Source organism: Anas platyrhynchos, chromosome 5, assembly GCF_047663525.1.
Source record: "Anas platyrhynchos isolate ZD024472 breed Pekin duck chromosome 5, IASCAAS_PekinDuck_T2T, whole genome shotgun sequence".
NCBI lineage: Eukaryota > Metazoa > Chordata > Aves > Anseriformes > Anatidae > Anas > Anas platyrhynchos.
The window spans coordinates 18,471,699-18,490,164 of NC_092591.1; the positions used below are offsets into that span (position 1 = coordinate 18,471,699).

General features: G+C 40.2%; 1 protein-coding gene and 1 long non-coding RNA gene across 5 annotated transcripts in view; one reads left to right on the forward strand and one right to left on the reverse strand.

Moving 5' to 3' along the window:
- Nucleotides 1-3,461: 3,461 nt before the first annotated feature.
- The window catches only part of PTPN21 (protein tyrosine phosphatase non-receptor type 21), a 42,169-nt gene continuing 27,164 nt past the window's right edge, over nt 3,462-18,466 (forward strand). For 2 of the 4 annotated variants that reach the window (XM_038180559.2, XM_038180561.2), the window contains exons 1-3: nt 3,462-3,943; nt 7,174-7,546; nt 16,432-16,601. In XM_038180559.2, the coding sequence (XP_038036487.1) occupies nt 7,367-7,546; nt 16,432-16,601 (350 nt within the window). In that variant the 5' untranslated portion in view covers nt 3,462-3,943; nt 7,174-7,366. Of the gene's footprint in view, nt 3,944-6,258; nt 6,405-7,173; nt 7,547-16,431; nt 16,602-18,466 lie in introns of those variants that run through there. The other 2 variants (XM_038180560.2, XM_072038374.1) reach the window with 2 other exon arrangements.
- On the reverse strand, nt 5,285-6,108 carry LOC119717208 (uncharacterized). The gene is made up of 2 exons (XR_005266369.2): nt 5,793-6,108; nt 5,285-5,600 (listed from the first exon to the last, which is right to left on the reverse strand). It is a non-coding gene; the product is annotated as an uncharacterized lncRNA (long non-coding RNA).

Genomic DNA, 18,466 nt, shown 5'->3' on the forward strand with positions numbered 1-18,466 from the left:
GTAATGCAACGTGATCATATAAGAAGCCTTAAAATAATGCACATTCTTCACAGCTTCACTGACAAAAGTAAAGTTTCTGCCTTAAACACAGAGGCTTCATCATCCCCTAGTCTTTACATGAGGGATCACTTGCTGAGGGAGGAGAGGAAAGCCGGCAAAGCAGGTCACAGTAAATAGGAAAGAAGTCATGTTCAAGTCACATCCTTTATCTCCTGCACCACTGTTGCAGCGTCACTTCATCCAGGAGTGCAGATTTAGTGGGCAGCACCATTACAGAAAGCCCAGCATGCACATATACAGGATCTTTTAAAACAGTACCAATGCTTGGAGCTTATTTTACCCAGTGGCAACAACTGTATTAATCTCTTTCTGCATCGCTGCTCCCAATACAAACCAAGCATAATACAGGGACAGCCTATACTAATTAATGCTAATGATCTAAGCTGTTTGCTTGACCATACTTAAAACATACTGGTACTACAGTGAGATACAACAAGTAACAGAATAGCTTAATTATAACATTCCATTTTAATCTTTAACAGATACATTTTGCTTTGTTAAGATTTCAAATATGTTGCGTTACTTTATTATTGGAATGGAAAATTACTGAATGACATAAATATGAATTATATCTATTCATCAACTAATTAATAGATTTATAAATTCACAAAAATATGTTCCAAAAAATCATCTTTTCTGACTAATAACAGAAGCTCACTACTTTAAGTTCAGCACTGTATAATGTGTAGGAAAACCATCCACTTTTATTAGTTATTTGGTAGAACATTTTACAGTGCCTTATATGTAAAAATAAACCTTGCAAGCATGAAATTTCAGGCTTCAAGCACGTAGTAGACCTGTTGTATGCTTATTTTTCTAGAACCTTCTATTAGTTCCACCTCATTTCTTTTTATCTTCAAGAAGCATGTAATGATGTATTAAGACCAAGCTCTCCACTTTTTTACAAATAATAAATGATGAAAAACAGGAAAGTTTCACAGAGCCAAAACATAGAAGTGATAAATAAAGTGAATTTGTTTGGAGAATAGCTTTAAGAATCACATGTAGAGTCAGATGTATTCTGTCTTTTCAGTTCATGAAGTCACTGTTTTGCATGTCCAGTGAGTAAATAAATATTATTTTTCTACATGAATTCTTCATTGTTTTAGCATCCTGGGAATAGCCCTTGGGAATAGTTTAGCTCCTGGGAACCATTTCTGGACTATCTTGTATTTTTATCACAAATGGATAATTCTCCACTAGGCTGAGGAAAATATACATGCACACCACTTTTCTGCCTGGAGAGTAGCTGATGCTGCTTCCTATTGGGCTCGCTTCCAAGTTTCTTTCTTTTTAGTTAGGGCAAAGTTCCCAGAATCAGACCAAGGTGAATATTTGCATCAACCTTCACCCTGTTGACTGATATGCTCAACTGCAATCACGGCTTCAAACCAGAATGGAAAAAAATCAGAACTGTCCAAAAGGGAAGATGTCAATAAGATCAAACTAGGATTATCCCTGTTCCACTATGGGCAGGTGTTATTCAATCCAATAGGCAGAAACTTTTCCGTCTCCTTTTAGAACAAGGGCTGCAATACTCATCTGTAGGACATTATGTATCTTTCTCCTGTAGGTTCCACAAGAGAGCAAAGGAATGAGTACAGCAAAGAATGTGGGTGTTTCTAGCCATGCACGTCATGAAAGTTGATGAGGGATTGAAGGGGTGAAGCAGAAGTATAGTGCCCTGAGACAATCAGGCTCTGTCTCATTGATGTGTGTCTATAAAAGATCATCGTGTTTTTGTGGACACATTTGTCTCCAAAGGTGGAGCAAAGCAGGTAATGGAGAGCTGATGGGGCAAAACATGAGACAGAAAGGGCAAAATGGAGAAAGTACGGAAAAACACAAAGTTAGGATACAAATTGGGGTTATAGCAAGCAGAATTTAAAAATGGAGCTCAGGAATAAACTTTTGATGAGCTTCAAAAGTAGAAAATGTAAGCTCTAGAGGAACATATTGGCAATATCCTACCTGTCTTTAAGACGGTGTGTCTTCAACGTAAATGCAAAAGAGAAAATACAGCAAGAAGTAACTAAGCCAAGTTAGAAAACTCTAATAAATGTAACTTCCAGGCAGAGAAACAGGCAGGAAATGGGTGTGATCAAGATTTAGAATAGGAAATGGAACAGATAAGAGCATTGAGACATTGTTTCCAGTGTGAATTGTTTAGAAATAGGAGACGCCTCTGTTACCTTGAATTTTCATGGCTTGAATTTATTATGCATTGTACTGGCCAGTTTTCTCAGGTAAATAGCTACACTTCTGGTCTGTAGTGGATAACTCTAGAAAAGGGTATCCATTTAGTTTAGCTCAAAGTTAGTTTCTTTTACTCAATATAAGATTCCTCTGAATGAGTTCTTTTGGCTTGGACTGTTCATTGTAACTATGGTTTGTGTAAGGAAGGAAAAAGAACTATTTCCCTGGTCAGAGTCATCTCTAAGAGAAAACTGCTGTATGTAAGAGAAATAACTCGGAAGAATTCATCATAGTACAAAATTGCCTACATATTTCAGCTCAGATTAGTGTCCTGCTAAGTAACATAGTAGTAACATAGTTTGCATAGTAGATCTGCAAGTTAGACTTGCTCAGAGAGTAGCATGTTTGTTCGCTTTACATTACCAAAATACTTTCTAAGTTTTACAGTCGTGAATCAGCATTCACATACTCACTTTATCTTTTTCCTTCATCCCTCACCTGTTTCAAGATTGTATATACTTCTGCCTGGCTCACACAAAGTGGAGAAGCTTAAAATTCTAGATAGCATACAATTGCTAATTTTTTTTGTCAGGTCCACATAGATTTGTAGGACTAGGGTCCAGCCCCCTACATGATGATTCCATTTGTTAAACACTATAAATATTACTGAATTAATATGCACTTAGTGCTTGATAAGGCAGTTATTATTAATAATTTCTACTGGCGCCTTTGGGAGTTTTTGTGTCTGAGCAAGAGCTCAGAGATTAGCCTTTTAGTCTGCATATTCTTGCTGTGTATATTGCAAACAGCTGAAACTTTGCAAGGACTTCTGTTTTTAGCTGCAGACATAAACGTATGTGCATAGGTCATTTAGTATGGCACATGTGGATTAAAACCTGAAAATATTTCCAAGCTGTGTAAAACAAAAACAAAAACAAAAACCACCATAGAACAAAACACAAACAAACAACAACAACAACAAAAGACCAATGGATTATTATTTTTTTTTGGAAGAGATTTGCCTTAATTGGAAAGGCTTAAAATAAATGATCATATGATTAAAAAAGCAAGGATTGCCTGCTATTTGTTGTAACCCCTATTTCTGTAATGCCCCTGTAGCCAGCGAAGCAGCTGTTCATTGCTGACATTCTCCCTGCCAGGCATTCCAACTCTCTGAGGTAATGGGCTGCAAGCATACGGGCCTTCGCTTTAATTCTTTCAGCGTATCCTTCCGCATGGATAGAGCGAGGGGAACGCCTCCAGGAAAAGAAATTAAATGCACACACACACAGGCACACAGAGAGAGGCGATTTGAAAATATTCCAGAGAACGCGATTTTGTGCTCCCGCAGCACAGCATCGCATGAAAGAGGCTGTCGGAGGAGCTGGCTGGCACAGGTTTATTTTGTTGCAATATTTTCTTCCACCCCCAGCTCTTTACCCAGTGGAATGATATCCAGAGCAAGTTTTTTGAGACAGGAAGTGAAGAATGTTTTCACTATGAGTGATCTGAGAAGAAGGTGGGTTAGCCGAGATAGCAGCTGTTTTGTACGAGAGGAACACAGTAAGTCAGTCCCCAAGGAATACAGATGAGATGGCTCCGCAAGAAAAAGTCTCAGAGCGCTGTGTTTTTTCTTCAGCTACACGTATGTGAAAGGAGACTCGGTGTCTTTGGATCGCAGCAAAAGGTAATGGGAAAACAGCAGGCACAGTAAAACATACCGGGTGATCTTCTGTGCTGTGTACTGTAAGATTGAGGGGTTTCAAGTGTTTTCTTTTGGGAAAGTGAAGGCTGTAGAGCTCTGCGCTTCTGAAGGCAGGGGAAGTTTGAGATCTGCCGCACTTATTGCTGCTCTTCTAGTCCAAAAGTCATGTCAAAGATTAACTGGTAAAACAAGGGGAGGGTGGAGTATTCTGATTTATTTTTTTTTGTCTCCTCAAATATCTCTGAACTAAATATATGTATTTTGAGTGACTGAAATAATAGGAACACTATTTTACCATCATATGTTGCAGTTTTATTTCACATGCTGTCATTCATGCAGGCTGTGAGGCTGTGTGAAAATTATCGTAGAGTAAAATGCCAATTACTGAGGGGAAAATGGGAAGTGGGAGATGTAGGAAAAGGGGAAAGATACCACAGTGCTCACTAATTCTGCTTCAGTCATGAGCATGTTGCTGAATTTCTAATATAACGTTTTTTAAACTACTCTGTTTGTGTTGAAATATAAATGTACAGAGTTTGGCCATTAAAGACATTTTTACTTGTTGCATGAAAATTCCAGGCTTGATAAATAAAGGCTTGTTATTTTAGAGAGAATCAACTGGGCTTGCAACTTCTGGCAGATTGTAGTTCCTGTTTGCTAAAGTAGCTTTATAACAATGCAGATGTATCCTAACTTAAAATATTACAGAATGCAAGTATGAGAGCACCTAGCATTGCTGAGCACGCTTGGCATGTTCTGAAAATTCTGATCTAAACTTTCTTCCTATGCTTGCATTGCTACCTGTGTGCCCAGAGAAATAACTGGAAGTCTCAGATTACCTAAAGTCAGTGTTTAGGTGGCTTGTGAATTTCACCTGTCAGGTCACTGCTGCTTCCTGATATTTTTTCCGTGGTTTTAGGGTACTTTTCTAAGGGCCTGGTAGGGATATAACAGTTTCAAAGTCTTTTATGTACAGTACGTAAAATTGAGGTTAAAACACCACTGCACTTGTGATTGCAGCCTTCAAAAAGATGAGTAAGTTGATTTCTCACATCGCTGTAGCACCAAAGAAAATGTGTGTAATTGTGCACAGAATGTATTGGAAAATGGGCCCTGGGGAAGTGAGCTAAGGTCAGTCAGCCAAAAGTTTCACTGCCAGGAATAAACCCTGTGCGAGATTCTGCTGGCAGTGGGCAGGAAACTAAAAGCTTCTGTCTGTGGAGCATTCCCTGCGTGCTGCTCTCGGGGGCTGGATTTGGAGGATCAACGTGCAGAGCAAGTAATCAAGCGAGGAGACTTGCATATCCCTAATTTTTTCAGAGAAACTTGTTGCTGTCAGTTGTTACTTGTTCTTTAGCCTCACCCCAAAATAAATCAGGCGGTGTTTTTTTTATTTGTTATTATTATTATTCAATCAGTTGTAATTAACATTTTAGATGGTATCTGTTGAGGTTGGGGACTGTGTGCAGTGGTAAACTGCCTCCAGATTGTTAGAAGCATGGTCATGAAGTCTGCTTCTGGTCATCCTCTGAAGTAGAGCTGCAAAGGTGTCACAGAGGACAAATGCCATGCTGCCTCCTCCTCCAGCCGCCAGCGCCTTCCTCTTGGCCGTGGTGCTTGAAAGAAGGGAGGATGGGGTCTGGAAAGAAAGTTTTAACGCAGAGAGTCTGCGGTCATGTTGAACACCATTACATTTCTAGGTATGCACATAAATATGCAAACGTTGTGGGGCTATCTAGTTGTTTATACCTATGAGTTTAAAACCAGGTGCTCTAGGAAGATTAGTGAACCTCCCACCCCAAACAACTGGACATATGCACGCTATTCTTACCTGAGGAAAAGTCCTCAGAAATCAAACTATGCCTTTCAAAATGCGTTACGAACATACCAGCCTGGAAAAGAGCGTTTTGTTTTGCGTATTTTTTCCCATTACGACGGCTTTTATCTCCGAGGCGGCGCTGCCACCAGAGACGGCCCTCACGCCACGGAGCCGTGGCAATGCGCGGCGGGGGCGCCCTCAGCCCGGCCCCGGCCCCAGCCCGGCACCGGGCGAGGCTGCCGGGGCTGAAAACCGCTGGGTGCCGGTGGCTGGGGCTGGGTGGGCCATCTTCCCGAGGGGGCCATCGCCCCGAGCCCCGGGGCTCGTCGTTGTCGGAGCTTTTTCCCCTCTCCCCCCCCCCCCAAAGGCGGCCGTGGCTCCCCCCGCCTGGCTGGAGCGCCTTGGCGCGGTGTGGTGGCAGCCGCCCTGACCGTACCTACTTCTGAGGAAAAAGCTGCTTTTAGCCCGTGTTTTTCTTGTGCACGTGGTGTGTAGCCCTGTAAGAGCGACGTGTTTCTTAGGCGGGGGTGCAAACAGGCAGGAAACGTTTGGGAGAGGGGAAAGGCGAGGTCTGTGCACAGCGCGGAGCTGACAGGAGAGCAGGTGCGAGGGTGTTTGCAAGAGGTGGGGAACCTTTCCCCTTGGCAGGAGTGCGTTGCCTGTTTGTTTGTTTAGGGAAAAACTAGAAAATAAATTGTTTTCAGAGTTGGCGTACTCTGCTGGTGAGGCAAACCGTAACCTCAGACGTGGCACAGCAGTTTAGCATAAGCAATAATGGTTCAACTAGCTGTAATTCAGGGAAAATTAGAGGAATTGGATTTTAATTGTCTGGTAGGAAATGGCTAAGGTGTGAGGTTTAATACCTCTCTTCCTGCCTTTCTTCTCTCTCTCTCTCTTTTTTTTTTTTTTTTTTTTTTTTTTTTCCTGTAATCATTTCTGGGGGCTTGGTTTTGTGCGTAATCCAACAGGTAGGGGCTGAGGTTGCATGCTCCTCAGAAAATAATGCTGGGCTGCTGTTTTTTTTCTTCAACATTACTAGTACCTTTGGCAACTTGGACTTTCTAGAGGTCTTTCATTTAAATATCAATTCCACTTAAAAATACTTCCTATTTTAAGGTATTTAATCTGCACTTAATCGACACTCATTATTTACTTGCAAGTTCAAAACAAAACAAAACTTGCCAAAGACAGCTGCTGTCTGTGGAAAAACCAGAAACTCTGGTGCTTGTTTGATTATTTGAATACATAACAGCTCTGCATTTTGGAGAAGTAGACTGACTATTTAGATTTAAAAAACATATACGCGTGTTATTTTCTCTTGTTTCCATTCCACTTTCAGTCAATTTCTTTTTCTGATTCACGTATGTTTTCTTTTTCCTTTGCTCCTTACTAGGATTTCAGTGGATGCCCCCTCTACTTTTACTGTGGTGGAAAACTTGCTTGTCTTTAATGGATACTGCTGCTGCTGGTTGATTTTTGGAGACTTTACAGCTCCTTACTTTTTGAGAGGAGATTGCTACTTTTCCTCTTACAAGTCCGTGGTGGTGGTAGCTTTTTGTCTCTAACCATCGGTGTGGAAAAAGAAGATGCCTCTACCTTTCGGGTTAAAATTGAAACGAACTCGACGTTATACAGTATCCAGCAAGAGTTGCTTGGTGGCTCGGATCCAGCTGCTCAACAATGAATTTGTGGAGTTCACGCTATCTGTGGAAAGCACAGGCCAGGAAAGTCTCGAAGCAGTGGCTCAGAGGCTTGAATTGCGGGAGGTAAGAAAACTGCCAAATTAATGTATACTTTTGTCTCTGGTGTTAGATGTCCTGTGTGGTGAATCCTTACAGTTTGGGGCAATCAGTTTGTTTACTGGAACAGCTATTTCTTGTACCCCTTGTTTCTTCACATGCTTGTCTTGAGAGGGACATGGATTGGTCCAGAACAGTTGCAAAACTTACGTTACAGAGCTAGAGTAGGTCCCAAAGGAACGGCATGTGAGAAGTAGCAGTGAACAGTTTAGAAAGATAAACAAAGCCACAGTGGTGGCTGTTTTTCAACCTGACAATGCTGAAAATGTCATTTAAAAAAATAAAATATCAGCACCTAATTTCTGCCGAAGGAGCATGGCTAAGAATTACTGAGAGACTTGAGACAACTTTTAGATTAGGATATGAAAGAGACTGCTATTTGTGTGCGTATATTTCTGACAGATTAGTACTGTGAATAGAACCTGAAGCACAAGTGTGAAATGTGTACCAGTGACAAACAACTTGTGTTGTTTGTTCACGTACCTACCACAAACTTGTTTGCGGGCCATGTCTGTGAGCAAGCATATAGTAACTTACTGATGTCTGTCCCATGGAGAAACGTGGACTGCACTATCTGTATCTGTATGTATCTGTATAACAGCTTCCCCCCATCCAATTTCTTGCTAGGTATTTTGAATGATGCTTTTGCAACTGAAATTTACTCTTCTCCCACACATTCGGTGATTATTCTGCAAGCATTTATTACTCTACACAGCATGTGTTACTGTAAAATTCCTCTGTAGGAAATGCTCTATACAGTCAGTTGTTTTCAGATATTTTTTTTCCTGTTTGGAGAATAATAAATAAATGAAAAAGGTGTGAATCCATTCATCTCTGTTTGTTTACTGGGTATGTTCTCAGTTCCAGTATGCTTTCTTCTAGATTGTCCAAATATTCTTTAATTGTACAATTATTGAGGAAAAGTTCTGTAGGGCAGCGTGACTTCACTTCTGTTTTCTTGTTCTCTCTAGAAAAGGGAAAATCTAACTACTCTCATAGCCTTAGCATTTACTTAGAATGCATCAGGTATCATGTATCTAGAATTCAGTAGTTGTGTTTGAATGGAGTATGTCAATTTTATCTATCGATTTTTGGATGTCGCTGGTTAAGTCAACAGAAGGTAAAGACCTTGACTATATTTGGTTTGCAAAATGCGAAGGCTTTGTCTTCCTGAACAATGACTGCCAGCTTTTACTGAACTATTTACAAAGCATTGGAGATGCATGCTTTTTTCAACAGTTCTTCATTATCTCTTTCTCTGGAGCTACTCCTAAAATCTGATTTAAAAAAAAAAAAAAAAAAAGCTGGCAGTTCTCTCAATTAAGGGTCATATATCAGACTAAGGGAGTTGACACTACACTACTGAACTCTGAGCAGATTCTTTTGGTCATGCATTCTTGCATGGATTATTTTGGCAGGAAAATGTGTTGCAATAAAAGGGAATGGAAAGTAGGGATATAAATTACTTTCCATAGCTTGCATTCAAGAAATGTTGTTTTGCCTTTAGTCGGATTTGCCAACCAGATACCAGGAGCATTTCTGACCACTTGCTTAGTACGAAGTTTTCAGGAAGAAAAAATTGCTTAGGATTTGCTTCTAACTTCAAAAGCAGTATTATCGATGCTGTGAAATACAAAGTGCTTTGTATAAAATGCTCTGTATTGTTAATGCACTACGCACCTTTTAACATGTCACTTGAAAGTGGTAAACAAGAGAATATGACTGTTCAGCACCGAGATTTAACTCAGTTAAGAAAATCAAGGCATCAGTTTCAGACTACTGTATATGGGCTCTGCAGTTCTGACATGCAGTCCCCATGCACCCTCGGAACAGTTTATTGCAGGAGGTATGCGTGGAGTCTGTACCTATTTAGACATTGAACAGTAAAATTTACCAAACTCTCTTTCTCTCTGGTGTAGTCTGTAGTCACTGACTAGGTGGTGAATTGAATGGCTTATTCCTAGTGCTGTGCTACCTTTTAAGATACTTGTTTTAACAGATCGCACTTTATTTTAAATAGTAGCCTTCAAATTATGCTGTGTTTAGCATAACACTTTTTTCTTACCGTTTTCTAATTAATACTTCTTGATTTCCAAGTTCAGAAAGTCTAAGTATGTTCTCAATTTTGTTACTGAATGGCAAGCTTTGCAAAAAAGTGAAATGAGTGCATTAAACTAATAAGAATATCTGGTATTCCCAGAATGTGACTCATCAGCAAAGGGTATGTAATCCAGCCCTCTCAAACTGAGGAACTGGGGAAAGAAGACAGAGGGTGAGGGAACATAAGTTACTGACCCTTTGTAGCCCAGCCCGTCTTTTATCCTGTGAGAGGACCACAACCAAATTTGATTGATACAAAAAGCAGTGTATTTGTTGCAGAAAACCGTTCTGGAATTGCAGGTTTTGAAAAAGTGCTGAGAGGTCTGATTGTTAACCAACTTATGCAGTGTCATACATACTTTTCAAGTTCTGTTTGGGGCATGAGTATACAAATCAGGTACTTGAAAATATAAAAATGTTTTTTAAATGTTAATATAGGTAGGCATCTATAGATACCTGACAGGAGATGTTACAACTGATTTACGTCTCTTGCTGGATCTTCTTTTAATTCTGTTTTCTAAGAACACTTCTATAGCAGACTAAAGGAACAAATCCTGCTAGTGCGTGGAAGCAGAACCTGATTTAAGTGCAGATGTGTGGTAGAGAGTACAAGAATTAATTAGAGATTAGGTAGAGAGTAGTACAAGAATTAATGATATAAAAAGAAGATAGGGAATTTCTTTGTGAAGTATGTGTAGTGTCTATGCAAATTCCCGTGTTTGTTTTGGACATGAATGGCAAAGCCTGAATCAAGGTTATCCAGACTCCGAATAACTTGGAAGTTCTGAAACAGTGCTTCAGTGTTCTCGAACACTTTGCTCTGAAGTCCAAAGTATCAGCTCTTGTTTGGAGAAAACACATGAAAATACCTTTAATTCAGTGTGGTGGTTTATTAAATGTGTGTTTACTTAGGTAAACAGTGTTTTCAAAGTAAAACCAAATGCAGCCATAAACACTCTTGCGTGTGTATGTATTAGTAAGGATATTGACTAGCAAATAAAAGTTGGGCCAAGTAGCGACGGAGGGGTCACTGACATAATAACGTTTATGCCTTGTATCTAAGGCTGACAAAATTTTGGCTAATGCTTAGAGAAATAAAGCAAGAAGGGCTGATCGTTGAACTGCTAGTGGCTGCCTCTCGGAATGAAATTTTTGCTTAGCGGTTGGAAAGAAAGAGAAACGATCATGGAGGAATTCAGATAAAACACAAACCTTCAGTGTGTAATCTCATTAATATAAAAAACACAAATTCCTTGAAAAACAAAATTGACTCCATCTAAAACATGTTGATTTTAAGTGTGCTGAAATAATAATGTAGGGGCCAAGAAGGACAAGCAGTCAGATTGCTAAAAAACAAAACCAAAACAAAACAAAAAAACAGCACTTGTCTTCAGTCCAATTACTTTAGTTCTTCCTTTTTCTGATGGAAAGAAATTCATGCATTAAGTTATAACATTTACATTCAGTCTAGCTTACTACTCTGAGCACCACAAAATTAATTTTTTTTTCCATTAAAGCCTTAGTGGCAATTAGGAAATGTTACCCCTGACTTTTGTAGCTTTTTTAATAAAGCAAGGTCAGAATTTGAGTATACCACTTAACTGTATTTTTCCCCATCTGAATTCCTGTAATTAGCACTATAGTTTTATACTAATTTTGATAGTAAAGGTTTTTGTTATTTCTGAAGCAGGCATGTTAGTTTATTGTTTAGTATTTTTAGACTACTTTGAAATTTTCCCACTTGTAAAGTAATTAGGATTTCAGAATCCAGTGCACGGGAATGCGATACTTGCTTTAACATCAATGCTGTATGAAGTGTGAGTCAAAAGCAGGTATGTGAGTCCAGCCTTCTCAGCCTTGGGCAGAGGTGGGAAAAATAACATGATTTACAAAACGAAAAAAAAAAAAAAGAAGGAAAAAAAGAAGTACATTTCTAAGTTTCTGGACTACGTTGATTGAAAGCTGACCTGTTTCTGCAAGAGATGAAAATGTGTCTTGAAGGGATATAATGTCTGGTGTAGGTAGGTATTGCTCTTTAGCTTGTAGATTAGCCAATTTATTTTTGTCTAACATACTGATGAGTAAAATCTGCCTTGCCTGTCAGAGGAAATCCGTTTATTCAGGATATTTGAAGGGGGTCAAAACACATTGTACTGTGATCTTTGCGGTGTTTTAATTTGAGTAAATTAGAATGTCAGATTACCTTGCAAAGAATTGATTTTAAAAAATCAATGATGATTTTTTCAAATCAAAATGATTTTTTTTTCTTAATTTCTTATCCCTGCATTACTGATGTAAGCTGTAGTTGGCAGCTGCTTTGTTTAAATAGCATTTGTGATTTTATCCTGACTATTCCTGTGCAGTTTGGAGCAGCTGGGAGCAAGTCGTTGCGAGGGCTGGGGCAGGCTGTACTGGAGAAGAGGTTTGTTGTGTGACAGAGCAAAGGCTTCAGATGGACTTTCCCTCTCCCCGTGTTCTCCTAGCTACCTGCTGAATCCTCCCTATGGGCAGCTCCAGTTGAAAATCCCATCAGAACAACAAAGATAGGATAAGCTAAAGTGCCCTGAAGTGAGTAGCTTCAAGATGGGAAAAAGTTTATTGTGTGTTGTTTTTTTTTTGTTTTATTTTGTTTTTAGTGAGGCCAGTGAGCAGGTATGTAAGGGGTGCGACTTTCCGTTCGGTGGCAGGTACGTGGCAAGACTTGCACGTGTCTTTTTCCACTGCTTCCAAGAAGTCTTGGATCTTGTGCGCTGGCCGGTGCAGGCTGCTCCAAAATTTTCTCCACTAAGGATTGGGAAGATTTATGGAGGGGCTTGTCTGCTGTGATAAGAGGAAAGTTTCTGGAAATTTTTTAGGGCCTTTTGTCTCTTTCTGTAGGTCTTAATGTTGGACATAGAGTAAAGCTCGCACTTGGCATCTGGCCATGGTGCATAGTACAAGATTATTGACCCAGCTCTTCTGAAAGCGGTTCATTTAAACTGCGATACTCTGGTGGCAGGAGCTGTTTTGTATCCAAGCATACGATAAAGTGAGACACGGTGGAGTCTGTGGGCTAACTGGGATTTTTAACTCTGGCTGCAGTGCTTATGTTCAACAATGAGACGGTGTTTTCAGCATTCTCTTCAGGAAAGTCCTAGGGCTTGTTTTATTTGTTTGTACCAAAGTAAAGAAGGAAAAAGAAACTACAAAAGGTATTTTTTTTTCTTAATCTGAAGATCTATAGAGAATAATTGTGTAAAAGATGGCAGTAGTAGTGTTGTCTCAAAATCCCAGAGAATATAACTTTTCCTGATGTGTTGTGCTGCTGCAAGCCGGAGGCACAATCAAATCTGGGGATGATAACAGGTGCTGTTAAGTTCAAGTGAGATTATTCCACACTTGATATCTCACATACCCATTTGGCATTCAGATTTCTTTTCTAGATATTGTAAGTTGTGACCAAAATAGACACTGAGATTCTTTATTAAAACTTTGTCAAGGTGCTGAACAGAATAACTGATAGGTATAAATGGTGTTTAGATTAGAGCCAAACGGAGCAGAATTACATTAGGGATGCGACCGGTCCATTTTAAGGAAAATAAATGAAATACAGCAGCTAATTATAGCTAACTAATACCAGGCTGTTGGTACAGGGAAGAAGGGCTCTGCCACTGATTCCATTTCAAATTATAAAATGGTTGAGCAGTAGCAAAGCATGCTCAATACTGATATGGAAACGTGAGCATGCAAAGATCTAAAGCTCTTTTTTGTAAGTGTTGCTGAAGGGTAACACACAATTTTAAAGAAATATGTTGTTTATGTACAAGACATGTTCAGTAGGTTGTTCCTTCCTCAGCACCGGTTCTGTACTGACAGAATCCCATAACGGCTCGGGTCAGGAGGGCTGCTTGTCCCACCCTCTGCTCACAGAAGGGCCGGCTTGGACTGGGTGGCTCAGGGCGAGTTTGAGTGCTCTGAGTATGGAGATTGGATGCCTCTTTGGGCTACCTCTTGCAGTGCTTGGCTATCTTATTGTGAAATTTCTTCCCTGATCTGATGGGGATGTCCCACACTACACCTTGTGCCCGCTGCATCCCACCACCCCAGTGCCCTTCGCTGGAAGCCCTTCCCCAGAAAAGAGCCTGGCTCTGCCTCCCCTCTACCGTGTGATCTGGCCATTGGAGATAACAGTAAGATTTTACCCTATTCTCTTCTGGAGACTCATTAGCCCTATTCCTCAGGCTTCAGAAAGACCGAAGGGTCTCCTGTAGTGGTGCAGTTGTGTGGCAGCGTGGCTGATAGAGCTGTTCGTAGCCCATGGGGGCACCTCTCCTCCACCCACAGCCCTTCCCCACTGTGCCAGCATGTTGGGCTTCTCTTAGTTCTGCATTCTTGGTAACTCCTGAAATATTATACAAAAAGGCTTAGCGTTGTCTGTAGTGGCAGAAGGCAGCTAGATAGAAAGCAATGGCAGAAATGTCCCTTTTATTTATATTTGACTTTCTTCAAAGGGGTTGGATGATGAATAAGTCGCTAAAATAAATGAACCTCAAAATAGTGTTAATCTTAACAGCTTAACATATTTTAGGAATTGTGTCATTACATTCTTTGCTAGAATTGGGTGTTGTCCTGTGCTACTACTAATAAAATGTTTTAGCAATGAATAAAAATGGATTCTATTTTAATCAGTGCAAGTATTCCAGCGTGCCTGAGTTCCTCTGAAAACTCACAGGATCAAGTTCTGCCCTTGAAGTCAAATGAAAGGTTTGCATACAAGTCATAGGACGGGTTTTGGGCCACGGTATTTACCTTGGCTTTTATTTTATTTATTTTTGATAATCCAAACTGGAGGAGTTTTTAAGGGAAAACACCATGACAGAAAAATCTTGTTTAAAGATACGCTGGATTCCAGGGTGTGATTTAAAATGCGGAAACATTTTCCTTAGTCCAGTGCCAGTAACAACTCAGTTCTGCATGTAGGTGAGGTCAGTATTTTACAGAAATGGACCAGCACAAGTGATCGTCATGGCTTTAAAATAAGTTGTACATTCAGTTTAGACTTGAGGTTGTAGAAGCAGGAGTATCTTAATTCGGAGAGTATGAAACAGCCGTGCTGTTAGCAGCCTTTGTGCTCATTCTCTCTTTTCCTTTCTGTTACAACTTGGTGTTTCTTTGAGGCTTAAATACACCAGGGCTGCAGCTGAACCTTACTCCGAGGGTTGCTTGGAAATGTGTAGCTGGTTTCCAGAAGTGTAGCTTTTACAGAGGTCTTTCAGCTTTGACAGTGTGTTTCTGTAGGTCCTGGTACCGTTACCTTTCAGTGTCTGCTTGGCTTCTGCTCGCACCCAGAGGCTGCACTCGAGGTTTTGGGTCTGGCAGTCGGTTACCTGCTGACTGGGTCCATGAAGTGGGCTTGCTTTTTTTCAGCTCTTCGTAGCCAGGGAGGTCCAGCAGCTCGTGGTGGATGGTTCAGCTGTAGCTGGTTTTACTGGTGGTCCTCTTGTTCGCTGACCCACTTGCTTTCATTTAAATTATACCCTTAGCACTCGGGGGTCACACAGCATCAGAATTGGAGCCTCACTTTGGCTCCTGTGTGTGTCTGCAGTGTGAGAAGTCTTGTAATGAAAGAGAAATACACCTTTTTTACAAGCATTCCTTTCTGGAGCGGAGTTTCTGTGGCACTACTGTTACAATTTTAACATCTTAAGGAATCTGTTTTACCAGAGAACTTTCCGACATGGGACTGGAATCTGCTGCTCTGTGGAGGTTTTTAAACTTTCCTAACCATGAAGCTGTTTTCCCATCTATCAAACTACCTTTGCTCCACACATCTTTCACTGGACTGAAAAACTGCTTTTCTTCTATGAACAGTTCTAACTTAATGCAGTGCTTGTATTACGGCCTGCGTTTTTATCAAGTGGGACCAGAGCTGTCTTACAGCTTGCAGAAGGAATCTCAACTAAGGTTACACAGGAGCCTCCATTCTATTTTTTTTTTTAATCTTTTCATATTGATTCTGCAATTAGACTGTAATGATCATTTTAATTTATTTTTTTTAAGCATATAGAAAACAAAAATCACTTAAATAGTCTGGTCCAATGCCCTTTCAAAGCAGATTGTGTTGTCTAATCAAATGTAGATTGTGGTGCTCAGGAAGTTGCCTGCTCACATCCCGGGGAAGGACATCCCTCAGCTGCACCGGGCAGCCTGTTCCAGCCCGTGCTGCAATTTGTGTCCATGTCTTTGTGTGGGCAAGAGTTGTCTGCTCGAGCAAGGTAGATCGCTGCTTTAGCTGCTCATTTTCTTGCTCGGTGGGATGAACCATACCCGTATGTGTGCTTTAATGACCTTGTCTTTGACTGACCGCTTGTCCTGTGCCCTTTTCTCCTTCAGCATCTGGTTCTTCAGACAAGCCATGCTCTGCTCTCCCTGGTCCTGTGTGTTTATTCTGTTTGTCTTCCTCACTTCCCTCGATTTCCCTGTTCCACATGAATGCTTACTGCTAACATCTGTGAGCTGCCCCATCTGGGGCAGGGACTGCTTGCAAATGAAAGACCAGTTTTGGTAGTATTTTAGGGATGGGCCTGTGCATACATGGATTGTTTATCTGGAAGTAACACCTGGTTTTGATATTAAATGTCTCGCCGGTTCTCTTAAGTTTTCAGTGACCTACAGCCTTAGTGTTTTAAAGTTTTTATTTCTAGGTAGCAATGTATTTTATCTAATATGGCAAATATTAACTTTGTTTCATCACTGAAATGCCTCCCTTTCAGATTACGTATTTCAGTCTGTGGTATTACAACAAGCAGAACCAGCGCAGATGGGTAGATTTGGACAAGCCTCTGAAAAAGCAGCTGGACAAATATGCCTTGGAGCCCACTGTGTATTTTGGAGTAGTGTTCTATGTGCCTACTGTCTCTCAGCTTCAGCAGGAGATTACCAGGTAAACTTCTTACACGTGCCTGTAAACTTGTTTGTAGCATTCTAAAATGTATAGTTCACGTACAAATTGTCTGCTTCCCCTCCCCAGCCTTTCTACATACAGAAATTATTACTTTAGGTAGAATTTATGTTCCAATTGTATATTTATTTCCCTTTTGAATATTTAAAACATGTTATAAACTAAGCAAAGAATGAACTTTTCAGTGATCTAAGGAATCTATTCAAACCTGTTCTTGATAATAGGAATACTGGCATGGTCAGATTTTTAACTGTTTTAGTCCCTTCATATCAGTCTCTCTCTTACTTTGTTTTGAAGAGCAACACATTGCCTTGGGGGAAGTCCATCCCATGGAAAGGACGTGCAGATGTTATGCTTTTCCTTATTTTGCTCTCAGTACTTTCTGGTACTTACCAACTGTATTGGCAGACATCTGGCTAAGCCTGAATTTATGATTTTTGACTTTCACTGGGCAACAAAGATGTATATTAGCTTTGCTGTCATGTATCCATTTGTACTATGAATCTGAAGAACATCACGCAAATGGTGCTAACTGCGGAGGAAGTGTCAAGCTGAGCATGTGTACTAGCCAAATAGTCCTATGGGCCTACACATGGATTTCTAGTGTCTTAAAAGTCCGCAGTTGTTCTGATTTCATTATTATTTTTAACAGACAAGTGAGTATTAAACCAGTAACTAGATTACATACATTGCCTGAAAAACTTTTATTATTTTTTTCTGGCATTTGTTCAAAGAATGTGGTTATTATGCTGGAGCTTTAACAGCAATCTTGCAGTGTTTTTGTAAGAAATTGTGCGGCAGCCTTGCACTCATCCTAGAGGATGGCACTTGCTTCAATTTAAAATTGTGAGAGTCTGGATTAGTTTCAGAGAAATCTGTGTTGGGGGATTTTTTCCAGGCCTTTTCAATACAAATGAAATTGAGCATCTTTAAGCAAATGGTACATTCAGTGTGTACCAGGAAGAGGAAGCATCACAAACAAAAGAGATAGTATTTGCCCTCTTGTCAGGTAGTGTCAAGATCCTTTGTCTGTATGTCTGCTTTCGGTAGCTGTTCTATGGAAAGAGCCTATGTTCTATATTTTGCCTGATGAAGATTTCTTTTCCCAAGTGCCTCAATGTGCTGTGACTTTTTTTTTTAAGGCCTGGGTTTGGTTCCACCTATTTTTGTGTGTTTATAAGGATATTATCTGGTGTCATGTGGCATTGTGCTTTTTTGAAGTAGGAGCCAGGAAAAGTCTAAACAATATTTATAAAATGTCACAGAATTTAACAGTTTAGTGAAGAGATCTGTCTTTTGACACATGAGTAGCATGTGCTTCTGTGTTCTCAGTGTTAAAGCCTTACTTCACAACAGGTAACATACAATATGAGGAAGTTAAGAAACTTTTGAAACTAGACCTACAGAAGACAAATGTCCTTCTTGGCCAAATCTGCGTGGCTATACTGGCATTTGTGAGTCTTGAGGTGCTTGGGGGTAACGTATATTAGCTAAGATAGGGCGCACCATGGTTGGCTGAAAGGGACAGAAGAATTAAAGAAAATAGTGGTTCAGGCTGTGGACAAATGGTACACCTAGTAGTGCTTGCATGTTGAAGAGATGGCCCAGAATAAGGTCAGATTAAAGGAAAAAAAGTGTGTTGCCTGTCAAGTGAGTACCCAGGAGCTGTAATGCAGAAATGGAAGTAACTAATGCGATGGAAGGGATGTGCATATTTGATTTATGGGAAGGGAATGCAGAAATGCAGCAGCAGTGCACTGGACATTGTAAAGAAAAGATGGTAAGAATATTAAGGAGGGAAGACAAAAATGCATGATTTTGAGGGTATGGTATTAGACAGAAATTGT